Here is a 13,390-nt window from a genome sequence, read left to right as displayed (position 1 = left end):
TTCAACTAGCTTAATATTTAATTAGTATAAGTAGGTTCAATTCACTTTAGAAACAAACAGATACGCGAATTTTGTAAACTTTTGTTTATTTTCTTTTGGTATTGTAGGGCAACGCATACTATTTTGAGACGCTTTTCTATGTTGATCGACGCTTTTTAATTATTTATTCGATTCATATGGGGCTTCATAATCTTGAGTTTATCTTTGGATAATCATTGTAAATCGATGGTAAATTTCCATAGCAACAATGAAAGTTTGGAATTAAACGTATGGAAACATACCGCACAATATTTATTGTTACTTCCAATCACCGTAATGTCTTGTAAAATAAGAATATAATAGATTCTTAGTAATAATTCTAAGTGATGTTTGATTTCGTGTCTGAAGATCCACTCGATATGCAGCAAAATACCGCGGTTTTTATTTCATATTGCAACATAAGATTAATTCGACATAAACAAACATTGTCATAGTTACGACGCATGCAGTGATTCGCCGCTTGTTGTTTTGTTTCAAATAATAATTGAACTGCGGTGGACTAAGCTTATCGAGGAGTCCTATTTGAATGGTATGTGAAAAATCATGGACCATTCCATCTTGAGTTTATGTTTGGTGAAGCCATCTCAAATAAAGAAAAAGAAAGTGAGACGTAAAAACAAGTAGGCATAGTCCTTGTCACAGTCACGCTGTCAACACTTGTTACAGACCCCTTGACTTACCAAGTACAGAGATGTCAGAAAAACGTAAAATCAAACTAGGCAAACTACTGGATACCGCTTTCGAATTACCGGATGTGGGAACCGTTAACATCCGTTTGTTGTTCGAGTTTCTTCGTGCCCTCGTTTCACGACTGGGACTGAAAAATATAGTTGTGACGGTGGATTTACCACAGGAATCCAGCAGTAAAGCACTCACTGGAGTATCCTTTGCAAAACAGTCGGGTCACGCTACACCCGGTGGAACAAGTAGACCAGGAAGTAGAGGAGACGACACTACCAGTTCGAGAGCTGTAGGACAATACGCATCTGCTGGAACATTTGAAGGTGAAGGTTATGAAAGCGATGACACATTCGATGCTTATGGAAATGAAAATGGAAACTCAGAAGCGTTTTTAACTCCTAGTCTCCTCGCAGTGGTTCCCGAAGCTAGAGCAGCAGAAGTTGCAAGGCGAAGAGCGGAGGATGCGAAACAGGTAGTATTTTTATTGAAGGCTTACCTAACGCGTCTTCAAGCCCTAGAAGCTGAACTGACCGATGTTAGGTCGAAGCGAATGGAAGATCTGGAGACGATAGCAAAAACTTTGCAACAAATTGACATGCTTGACTCTAGACTTTGTGAACAAGAGAAAAAGATGTTCAAGGTCACGACGGATCTGGAATGTCTGGGTCTGGCAATGTTGGACTACGATACAAAATTCGAAGATGTTTATCGACAGCTGGATTTCGCAACAGTCGAAATTCGGGAAGTGAAATGTGCCATCAGATGTATTGAAAAGGACAGGCAGCAATTTGTTACCGACGTTCAAACGTTGATGGAACAGATGAATCATTTTTCAAACACTAAAGCCGATAAGGCACTCATGGAACAAGAGCTGGCTTTGAAAGCTTTCGTTACTGATTTGAACAAGTTTGTACTCTATGAATGCTACAATACCGTTCAACTAGAATTCAGTCAATATTTGGCTAGACTGCATGAAGAAATTTATGCGTCAAGGCAGTATGTCAAATCGCGAACCTATGAACTTCAAAGAGGACTCGAATCTAAAGTAGAAAAGGTTGAATTTGAGGAGTTGGAGAAACAGTTGGGTAATGTTTTAGTGAAACTGAAACGAAAGGAAATGAAGAACATTCCAAAGGCGGGAATTTCGGTATCCGCCGGAGTTCGTTCGAATGATAAAGGAAGTACGCATTGTTTGGCATGCGGCGCTGATGCATCTTATGAAAGCAATAGCGCGATTAATTCGGAATCGAGTCAATTTTTGACCTGTAGAAAACAGAAAGAGTTATTCACTCTTAATAATCGATATTGTGGAGGTGTTCATACTGTCATTAAGGCTGACGAAAAAGTACTTGTTCCTGGACCAATCTTTTATTTAGATCGGATCCAAAAACCTACCCGCGCTCTCAAACAAATTGTTGGCGGTGATGGCTGCTTCCACTTTGTGGACAAAAAATGTCCAGATGAATAGGAAAAATTGAAAAATTCTAGCAATAAAATCAAGAAGTAAACAAAAATTAACTTACCAATCGAAAAACTTTTTTCCGTCCATCGATCCGTCACAATCGCCCAAATTGTTCGGTAGTTGAAGACCAACGTATTTCTCATCCGCGTCTCCTACGCTGCAACCCGCCAGCGGGCCAATGTAGCGAACACGGCCAACTACCACTCGGCCGTTGCGTGATATTACTTTGGCCAGGTGTCCAGGTTTGAGACATTTGGCCGTTTTTGGGAGGAATGGCAGGGAATGTTTCGAAGGAATGTAATCTACGTATAGTGAATGCTGCTGTAGTTTGACATAGAAGAAAATATTGAATATTACACCTACCTCTTTGAATGTCATTTTCAGAACATCTGCGGTGTTTAGGTGAACCTACGATATGTGGTACAGGCGTCGGTGGTAGCGGTGGTTCACACCGACCTTCAGGATCTTCTAACATGATATTTCCTTCAATCGATCGTCTGAGAAACTCTTCGGCTTCTTCCAGCAAACTGTCAGTCGATCCCCCGGAGTCTCCGTGAATTCGGTACAGAGACGGCCCTCCGTATCGCCTCGGACAGTTACAATCGTGCCTAAGGTCCGGTAGAGATCCGCGAATTTTGTGTGACGGTTCTTGAAAGGTTACCCGTGGAGTGTAGTGCATACTCTCCGACGGGCGAAGCGTTGTCGTTTGATGACCCTGCCTGCAGATGGCACATCGTATTGACGGAACGCTGCGTGAGCGATGATGTTTGCTCAAGGTGGAGTAACGTGATCCCAGTGAGTAGCTTTTCGACGAATCGAACGAATCTCCACGATCGCCCCAGTAGGCTTCGGTTTGGGTGGTCTGCGTAGCTATGCTACTTTCGTTTACTGTCCACTGTGAGACGCCCGGGGAATTCATACTGTAGCTGGGTGGAATGCTGTGAGGATGATGAAGAAATGTGAGTTTTCTAATAGTAATAACAGACTTCTTAATAGTATTACTGAAGGAAAATGTAATTAATATATAAAATACGTATCTGCATTATTACGTCTATGTTTAATTAATGTTCCGTTCCAATGTTTTTCAAAATGTGTTAAATTTGTCAGGGAATAATTGATAAAGAAAAATAATCTCCAAGTTGTCAAGACTATTAAGTGATTCATTCCGTAACCCATGAATACGGCAAATGGTTTAAACTTTTCCAATAAACACATAATTGAATATTGAACTGTGGATTACCGAAGGCGGACTTTGATAAAGAATTTACATCGTCTACCAGCATGGTATGTAGACGAGCTTTTTCCGTAGCCATCCAAAGGCCACAATTTCAACAAACTAGCGCAGATTGACAGAGTGTGATATTGCTATATGTACATAAATATCTACCCCTTGACGGTCTCAGGAGTCTTGAGCAGATTGCCTTTGCAGTAGTTGGGTGACTGGTTCTCGCTGTTCTCTTCTACATCCTCCTCCTGCTGGCACAGGTGATCTGCTGAGCGCGATAGCTCCGGTACCATGCTGGTGAAATTTATATCACTCAGCAGCACTCGACGGGCCTCTTGGGTCCTATCCGATGGTCTGATTGTTCGTGACCGTACCGATAGTTTGATGATGTTTCCGTGAAGTGGCAGGCAGGCGTGAAATAGAGATATATCATTTACAACGCTGTTACGTGGCGGAACAGTCAAATGGTAAGGTGTGGAGAGTGTTTTCGGTTACGAAAGGCAAAAGAAAAACATGGGGAAATCGAACTCAATGACGAAGACATAATCGGCATAAAATGGTCCTAGCAAAGATAAAAGGAAATTAACAGGAGCTCAAAGCGAGAGGATAATCTAATTGTATTTATTTTTCGGTTGTCGGGAAAAATTACTGTCAAATTACCATGCAACTCCTTCACGATATTTACCTGGGAATAGCAGTCTGGTAAAGTGAAAAAATTACCGAATCTGACAGTATTGATCATGGAAAACCTAACAGTGTTGAATCAAGCCGATAAAAATTTTCATTTGTCGCTCTTCGTTAATGTGTCACTCATCTATCGATTCAAATTCAAAAACCTGTTTTAATCTACCTAGTGGTGTAATGATGCCTTCCTCATATCAATCATATTCTCATATATAATACTGTGGTAGCCTTCAGAATAATTTGGCTGTGCATCAACTATCACTGAAAGAAAACGCCAGTCGCATTTTGGATGAAACTTCATTCAGTATGATATATAACTGAGGATTCCGATTATTGAATGATAAAACAATTTGCATGATCATATAATCAATATTCAGTGAGTTTCACTTCTTTTATGTGTGCTTTCCATCCATATGTTATATAGCTGTCAGTTACTTTTGAAATGTTAGTGAACTGTGTGTTGATCGTCATGAATCAGACTGAATGTATATTACCAATTGTCATTTTAATTCTTGAGAAGAATTTATTCCTAAAAATATATTATGAACAGTTCGAATAATTTTTTGTTTAACAATGAATGAGTTTTATACACATTTCTTCGGATTCTCTTCCACTATTTATATGAATGGCATAAAAATATGGAATTGTATTTCAATTGTATGTATGTTTTCTGGAATCGAAAATAATGTGTTTTATGGCATTTCTGTTACAAAAATCATTCCATGCAAGCTTTGTTTTCATTTTGCAGTTTTCATAAAGTCGAACACAAATTTTCAAATTTTTTTTCGATGCGTATTGTGGTGGTAGTATGAAATTGATTTATCAGTGATTAAGAATGGTGCTCGATGGAAATATTGGCAAACCTTGTGTTAGACTGTTTTGGTTAGTATTCATTGAAGTGAGAGTCTGTAGTAGACTTAGAGTTCATGTAATTATAGGGCAACTTCAACTTTAGACAAACAATTATTGTGGGAAATTTTGTTTTTATATAATTGTATATTGCACCTTGATTTAATGAATTCTCCAACCACATAATATTACATGTTCTTGGACGTCAATAATAGGTGTTTTTCGAAGTAGTTTTTGGCTTGATATGAGAAAGTACATTGAATTAAAATTTTTTCACTTGATTCGACCATCTCCATTATTACCAGTGTAATTCTTACAGAACAATTAAATGTGAACTTATGGTCAATGGAAAAGTTTTCTGTTACAATGAATCTTATTGTTTTTTTCGGTGGTTAAATAGCGGCCCTTATTACCTTTCTCACATCCACTTCACTTACACTTGATTCACTTCACTTGATTTTACCTATTACCTGTATCACTCATAGTGAAGTGATCACTGTGGTAGAAAAAACTAATTTTTCAACAAAATGTTGGTGGCGTGATGTTCATAATGACATCAAGTTTATTCAAGTAATTACTTTTGTCTCTAAAGCGACTTCCGTAATAAGGACCTACATTCACTTCACTTGATTTCCACCGTGAAGTGATACCCATAATAAGGGTCACAGTCACTTCACTCGGTTTTCACCGTAATAAGGGCCAGCATATGTGAAAATTTTCACTGCCATGACGAGGGAACACACTTCAAAAAATCTCTATGATTTTAATATTATGTCTAGAACTCCATGACATGAAATTCGTTGAAATAAAAAAAGACTACTGATACCCATCGCCGCGACTTGAACCGAGAATCATTGGATCACAAGTACGTCTGTAATTTGACTGAGCCACAGAAGCATACATCTGTTTGGCTGGTGGAAGGTGTATTTAAATTCATACAGACGCAAATCAGTTCTATTTTTCAGATATAAAATACTTTAATTTAAAGGCCATATTTGTGTAATATTCAAATCTATTAAAGGAAAACAAATTGCAGCTTCAACCAGTTCAATTCATTAAAGTTGACCAGCTATTTTGTAACTATTTCAATGAAATAAATTGAAACTGCCTAAACCTAATTATTCGTACAATATTCTACATTATGTGTAATATTTGCGCGCAGGTATATAGTTTGCTTTAGTACAAATGGCGATTATACTTAAATTTTGTTTGGCATCCTGCGATTCTAATCCAAAAAGACTCTTGCAAATACTATTAACATATTGTCCCAATGTTTGTAAACCTTTGTTTGAATCGAAATCATCTTGGTTGACGAAAATGTGGCATGTTAATTGCCAAAATTGTTTCATCAAATTTGATCATTATTTTTATTTCTAGCTGTATAATTTCAATATTAATTCATCTTAATAGCATGCACATTATAAGCACAGATAAAAATATTTTGTGAATTTACATTTATTTTCATGCACAAATTTGGAGCAGGTAAATGAATGGAATGTTACATTACAAAACTAAGCGATTTGTAAATATACAGCCTTGTTCGATGAAAAAGTAAATGCATTTCAATGTAATTTTACATCAAACATGGTTTTAAATCAGATTTTCGTTTCAACTGATGTCTGTTTAATAGTAAGATTGGTTTACATGTCGTGTAAGTTTAATCTTATTTGCATATTTTTTCATAAGTTTTCACATATTTCCTAGTAATACCGGAACCGGAAGTCGGATCCATATGAAACTCAGGAACTTTGTATGAGACCTAAAGACCTTTCATTTGAATCCAAGTTTGTGAAAATCGGTTCAGCCATCTCTGAGAAAATTGAGTGACATTATTTGTCACACACACACACACACACACACACACACACACACACACACACACACACACACACACACACACACACACACACACACACACACACACACACACACACACACACACACACACACACACACAAAGACATTTTGTGTTCTCGACGAACTGAGTCGAATGGTATATGATACTCCGGGCCTCGGTTCAAAAGTCGATTTTCAAAGTGATTGCATAACCTTTCTATATGAGAAAGGCAAAAAGATTACGCGATTAGTTTTTCGTTTTTTGAATTGACACCCAGCGTCGTATAGCGAAGAGTGAGGCAGTTATAATGCCAAACATTTAAGGGTTGTATGCAAGCCAAGATTGAGCACGATTACATTGAAAATGAAATAATTCTACGGTTCTCATAATAAATACAAAAATAAAGATGATGGTGGATGTACTAAACTGTGACAAATTACAAATTTACTCTACTTTAAGCGCTTAGATTTGTTGCGAATGATAAAATCGACAATTAGATTCTTTCAGAATTATTGATTCTATTCTATTTTTAGGCCACAAATTTTTACATTGTCCGGCACTTTTACAGGGTCCGGCACTCGAAGTGTAACCAACTTCAGACCGCTCGCGCAGCTGACGCACGGGCATCAGCTCTCTAGAAATTTGCTAAATGACAGTTCGGAGTTTTATTGTTTACAAGCGCAAGAAAGCATTTTGCCAAAAGTGAACGCGAAAAAAAAATCTTGACTTGAGAGAGCGAAGGAGTTGCTTCGTTTGGCCGAAAGCGGTCAATTTCCGAACATTGTATTTTCTGACGAGAAAATTTTTCCAATTGAGCAATTCGTGAACTCTCAAAACGATAGGGTTTACTTGACCGACCGTTGATACGAGAATTTGAGTCATCGATTGGGCACCCGGAGGCAGCACCCGCAACAGATAATGGTTTGGGCCGCTGTAACCGCAGATGGGCGCTCTCCAATCGTTTTCATCGAGTCTGGCGTCAAGGTAAATGCGACATATTATCGGGAAAGTATTCTGGAGGTTGCTTTGAAGCCGTGGGCAGACAAACATTTCGGTGGCAGACCATGGACGTTTCAGCAGGGCTCGGCACCGTCTCACAAAGCTCGAGTGAACCAAGAATGGCTGAAAAACAACGTTCCGAACTTCATCACGTCTACACAATGGCTCTCGAATTCACCAGATGCGAATCCAATGGATTATTCTCTTTGGGCCATTTTGGAGAGCAAAGTCCGAACTAAAAGATACACCAGTCTCGAGGCGCTGAAAAAAGTTATTGTCCGCGAGTGGGCCTAAATACCTGCAAGTCACATTCGGCAACTTGCGATTCGTTTTTTGACCGTCTCTAGGCCATAGTCAAGGCAAAAGGTGGTCATATCGAGCAAAAGTGAATTGATTCTGAATTTTGTATCATTTTTACACATTTTGTACTTTGAATTAAGTAAAAGTAATTTTCCAAACTGAATTTATGGCCTTTTTAATAGGTTACACTTCGAGTGCCGAACCCTGTATAAAGATTTTGAAAAATATCTCTTAAATGGAAGTCAATTATGAAGATTTCAAAGTTATTGAAGGGATCAATTTTGGATACGAACAACCTCAAGATATAATCCTGGACAAATGAAACTATTTCATATCATAACGATAATTTTCGTGAAAGATAACGATCAAACTGATAAATTTTATAAACAGCGATTCAAGAAAAGATTTTTAAAAGATGTCCTTAAATTTGTTCATATTGTAACTTGATTTTATTAATACATGAACGAACATTGCCATAGTTACAACGCACGTAATTGTTTAAGTAACCAAAGTAATTGTTTAAGTAACCCAAAGTTTGGAAAAAGGGAGTGATTTGTCTTAAGTTACTTTCAAAGTAAATGAATAGTATCCTAAGCCACCCGTTTACAAGTCATAATCCACAGTTGAAAATTAACCAAACGCAATTGAACGAACTATAGCTCGGCGCAGCTAGAAAATTAGTTCATAACTTGTTCTGTACCTTCAAGTTGCCAAAAGCTTCTCTTATACTTTGAAGCAGAAAGAAACGGATTATTTTCATATTTTGTGAAACTTTTGATTGCATGGGAGGACTCCGCTAAAATTTTAATTTGATATTTATCTTACCAATTTGAAAATACTTCACAAAAATAAGCAAAATAAAATGCCACTATCAAATCTTCACGCTAATCATCATCTACCGATTGGCATTTAATTGTTATTTATTATGTGCGCCTATCTACATAATTTGTAAGCTGAATGCTAGGAACATCTCTTTGTTTGTCCTCATTGTTTCAACAGCGGAATTGTATCATTGATATTTTTACTAATTTCATTTGTTTAACTCACGCCCACGATAACATCGATTATTCATCTAACTGATTATATGGCACACATCTAGTAAACGAACTTTTGCTCCTACTTAAGGTATGGCTTGAATAGTATATCGGCATAGCTAGAACAGTCATATGCATTCCACCAAGTCATTTTGCAAACAATGATTTTGATACCCAATTAAGCACGTGGCTCGAAATGCAGAATCACATGGGCCAAGTATGCATATGGAATATCCACACAAATCAACTAGTTGCGCGCCAAACAGTTTTTTCAACGATCTAGTATACTTTCCTTCAACGGCCAAACACTTATGCAACTAAGTAAGCATCGGCAACATTTTTCAGTGGAAAATTCCATTGACTATACAAAACAACTTTATGGATTTTTCCCACTTTTCCGGCAATTTTTTCTAATTCTTTTGATATACGAACCCAGCGGGGGTAGAAACTGATCACCATTGCCTTGCAAGATTACAATGTCCCATTGAAAAATGTTGGGTCAGTAATCGTGAACCAGTTGGTTCAGTAATAATGTAATTTTATTGATCCTCCGTTAACAAGCGTCGACTTGTTTCGATAAAATGCCATGAAAACAATACAAGTTAGAAAGGAAGCAAACATACGTTTACATTCAGCATATAATGATTTCTTGCCACAGCTGACTTTAATTCTTCATGGGATGAGGTAATAACAAACTACACTGTCTTGTAGTCTTTTTTATGCGAGTTTACGTACCGCATAAAAAAAACCGCATAACTCTGAAAATTCGCATAAAAAATCACATAACTCTAAAACTTCGCATAAAAAACCGCATAACTCTGAAACCTCACATAAAAAAGTCGCATTAAAAAAGCGCATAAAAAAAGACCTTAGTGTAAATAAATTCTAGGCAATGGTTCTATGTAGTTTTTACTTTCTTATAGTAAGAATCACTGGATACAACGGTAGTAACATGTGATTAGGGCATATCGCACGATAGGCCCTTGCGAATGTTACAAAATATAATGCTCATTGCTCGGCTTTACAACCTTCATTAACACAATAATCGATATAATTTCGTACATAGAAGCCCAATTCACTAAATTGTGCGCAATATGCTTGAATTTCATGTTTAAAACTTGAGTAATGAGCATTATTTTTCGTAACATTCAAAAGGGCATATCGCACGATATGCCCTAATCACATGTTAGTACCGATAAGGCAAAATTGCTCAATATCGCATCTAGTGATCAGACGCTTGTTGTTTTGCTTCAAAAGACTGAAACTAACAGTGAACCGAGCTCATCGAAGGGTCCTATTCAAATGATACATAAGAAATCACAGACTACTCTATCTTGAGTTTATCTTTGATAAAACAATGAACTTGAAGCATGATGTTTGTTTATTTCGGTGACAAAGTGATTCCATGAATATAATAGAAATAACAAATGGACATTCAAACAACAGAAAAGTCGCACTTACCGAAGCGAATATTTCCGACTGGCATTGGCCGACGGGGGAACGAATTTGGACGGTAGGGTATACAAACCTGTGCCAAATTCCGATTGGGACAGGTGCGTTTCCGAACGCCACTGCTGGGAAAGTGCCGTAATGTCGGTTTGTGCAGCTCGTGAACGTTTGGCTTCGTCCGAGTTAACGGACTGACCGGCCGTTTCGGCCGACGTAACTGTTCGCAGAGTTTTTCCAGGTGGCAGATATTGGTGGGGTGAATAGGTCCGAGGGCTTCTCGAAAATTTGACGGCCAGCGGATTACGACTCGACGGGACCGCTGGAGTTCGTGTGTGGATAATAGGTCTGTCGAGTAACATAATGAAACTTTAATTACAACTGAATTCACAGAGCTCAGTATTAAAATATACCTGTATGCGGGTGGATTGGGGCAGGTATTTCTTCTACCCATTTCCAGAATGTTTTCCTCAGCGATACCGCATTTGGAAATGTCCGTCTCAATTAACACATTGTAGTTTGTCCATCTTTTTCCTAGCGTGGCCGTACCACTCGTAACTCCAACTTCAAAACTGTCATCCCGTCTTACATTATCAGCTCCGTAATCCAAGCTGGAGTCCTTTTCCAAGCTGGAAGACTTCGTACTGAAATCTAAACTCTTTTTTATGCTATCAGCTCCGAACGAATCCTGACTTTCTATGCTCTTTCCTTTCGGGAGGTCTCTATTCGAATCGTCGCCTTCCACTGTATCGCTATCACTTCGTTCGACCGAGTTCTTTTTACTTGTCTCTTGATCCGAAGAAAGGTGTCGGAACTTGAGCAGAATTGGTGTTCCGGATTGGCCCGTCTCTTGCCATGGTTCATAGTCGGAAATTGATACCAAGTCCTCCTGAATAATTTCCTTACTATCATTCGATGAGAAAATCAGTTCGATGTCATCAACCTCCTCTTGATTCTCTGACTCGCTTTTTCTCACTACTGTTTTCGCAGGTTTTATGAAACCAACGGCGCCCTCCTGATCCTGTTCGACTGGGGTAACCACATCTTCTGTGAATACTGAATTGTCACCCTCGGAAATTGACGGATTACTTGATCGGTCTACATCGATGTGCAAATTTTCCGAGGATCTCTGCTTGATGTTAATACCTTCTGTGGATTTGGATACGCAAAGGTTTTCTTCATTGACCAAATTTATTTTTAAATTGGATGCATCGCCTTTGACGAATTCCTCTCGAACAGTAACATTTTCGGTTTGGTCCTCTGACTCTTCGGTTACTGTTGTACTCACTGCCTCGGTGTTCACTCCCTTAACTTCCACTTCATCTTTGGTGATTTCCGATGACTCTGCTTCGGAGCTGCTACCTTCGACGTTGATGTTCGAAGAAACTTTTATCTTCACATCGATTCTGGAAGCCATCGTGGAATGACTCGAAGAGGGATGAGAAGCGATCTGAATGTCTGGCACTACGGATACTTTCCGATGGCCACCATCTTTCGGAGAGTATTTTTTACGGGGCGATTCTAGTTTCGCTTCTTCCTCAGCAGCAGAGTAAGGTTCTCGTTCCACCGATTTCGTATCTTCCTCTGTTTCGTCTGCTGGTACTTTGATTTTCTTTCGTTTCCCTTTCTTCAACTTCTTCTCAGGTACGCTTGTCAAATTTACGTCTACGCCGTTATCAAACTTTTTCAGATTATAAGTCCTAGGACCTGCCTGTTGATTTCTCAGAAAGTTTCTTCCTTCTTCAACAGTGTCTCGAACGCTGATTTGTTTGCGCAACCGGTCGTTGTCCTGGCGGCTTTCTTCGAGTGCTGTCCGTAGCGATACGATCGTTTCGTGGAGAGCTCTTATTGTGTCGAATGGCCGGACATAGGACTGTGCTGATGAACTGGAATCGGTGCTGTACGGGCAAGTAGACCCACCGGTAGTAACGTACGAACCGAGTCGGTCCATCGGACAGCTCGATGTTGGAGAGGGTGATAATGGGCGGTGGCAAACGATGTGTTATTCATTGCTGCGAGGAAGATGCGGGTTTGGTCTAGGGGAGAGAAGAGATTGAGCATGCTGTTAGATAATTGTGATTAGTATCTGCGTATTATTGATTGGAAAATAGGATAAATTTGATGTACATCAAAACGAGACATGAAGTTATGGTGTAAATGTTTCTGCTTATGGTTCCGATCAACATTGCCTACCAATGCGATACTCAGTTTTTTTTTCAAATACCACTTCCTTTGCCAGATTATAGCCTAATTTTTGATTTTATAATTTCATTGTAGCTATTTAAAAAAAAAATCATGTTATAATAAAACACTGTCCACAATCTCAAAGTTGTTCTCGAAACATCTTCATAGAAACCATGTTGGTATTTATTTATTGATTTATTTAAGTTTTTCGTCCTTTAAACAAAGGGTCATTCAGCCCTGAGGAAAGAAAAAAAAAACGATATGTACATTTCGAATTCTTAGAGAATAGAAAGAACAAAATTTAGCGCTTCGGGTGAGTGTTGATTCGGTCCATGGTTACGGGTTTCGATGAGTCGTCTTGTTCTTCGTTGTTTGGTTCAGTGGTTTACAGATTTTCACTATTCTAGAGGGCGTCAAGTATCTTGGCGTCTCACAGGAAAAGTATTACACAAACTTATTTGTGTTTATGCGATTTATTTCTCGAAAATATTTTTTTTTAATTGTGACCGTTCAGTTTATTGGTGTTGATGCTGACCACTCCATGAACGAACCGAACAGAGTGAAAATCGGGGTTCGTAACTGATTCTTGTTTTGTGCGTGTGATTTTCTTAGATGTGACGCACATATTGAAGTGCGTAAACCTTTTGAAA

At 38.6% G+C, this 13,390-nt stretch overlaps 1 protein-coding gene across 2 annotated transcripts in view; it reads right to left on the bottom strand.

Moving 5' to 3' along the window:
* Positions 1 to 13,390, bottom strand: part of LOC131438269 (uncharacterized) — a 68,469-nt gene that overhangs the window by 13,866 nt on the left and 41,213 nt on the right. Inside the window, exons 2-6 of one of the 2 annotated variants that reach the window (XM_058608149.1) lie at positions 10,970 to 12,618; positions 10,572 to 10,904; positions 3,570 to 3,761; positions 2,546 to 3,120; positions 2,244 to 2,484 (exon numbers count right to left, since the gene is read on the bottom strand). In XM_058608149.1, the coding sequence (XP_058464132.1) occupies positions 2,244 to 2,484; positions 2,546 to 3,120; positions 3,570 to 3,761; positions 10,572 to 10,904; positions 10,970 to 12,507 (2,879 nt within the window). In that variant the 5' untranslated portion in view covers positions 12,508 to 12,618. The remainder of the gene's footprint in view (positions 1 to 2,243; positions 2,485 to 2,545; positions 3,121 to 3,569; positions 3,762 to 10,571; positions 10,905 to 10,969; positions 12,619 to 13,390) is intronic. The other variant, XM_058608148.1, reaches the window with a different exon arrangement.

The sequence above is a fragment of the Malaya genurostris genome, chromosome 3, assembly GCF_030247185.1.
Source record: "Malaya genurostris strain Urasoe2022 chromosome 3, Malgen_1.1, whole genome shotgun sequence".
Classification (NCBI taxonomy): domain Eukaryota; kingdom Metazoa; phylum Arthropoda; class Insecta; order Diptera; family Culicidae; genus Malaya; species Malaya genurostris.
The sequence above is the reverse complement of the archived record's forward strand: the minus strand, read 5'-3'. Positions and strand labels throughout refer to the sequence as shown.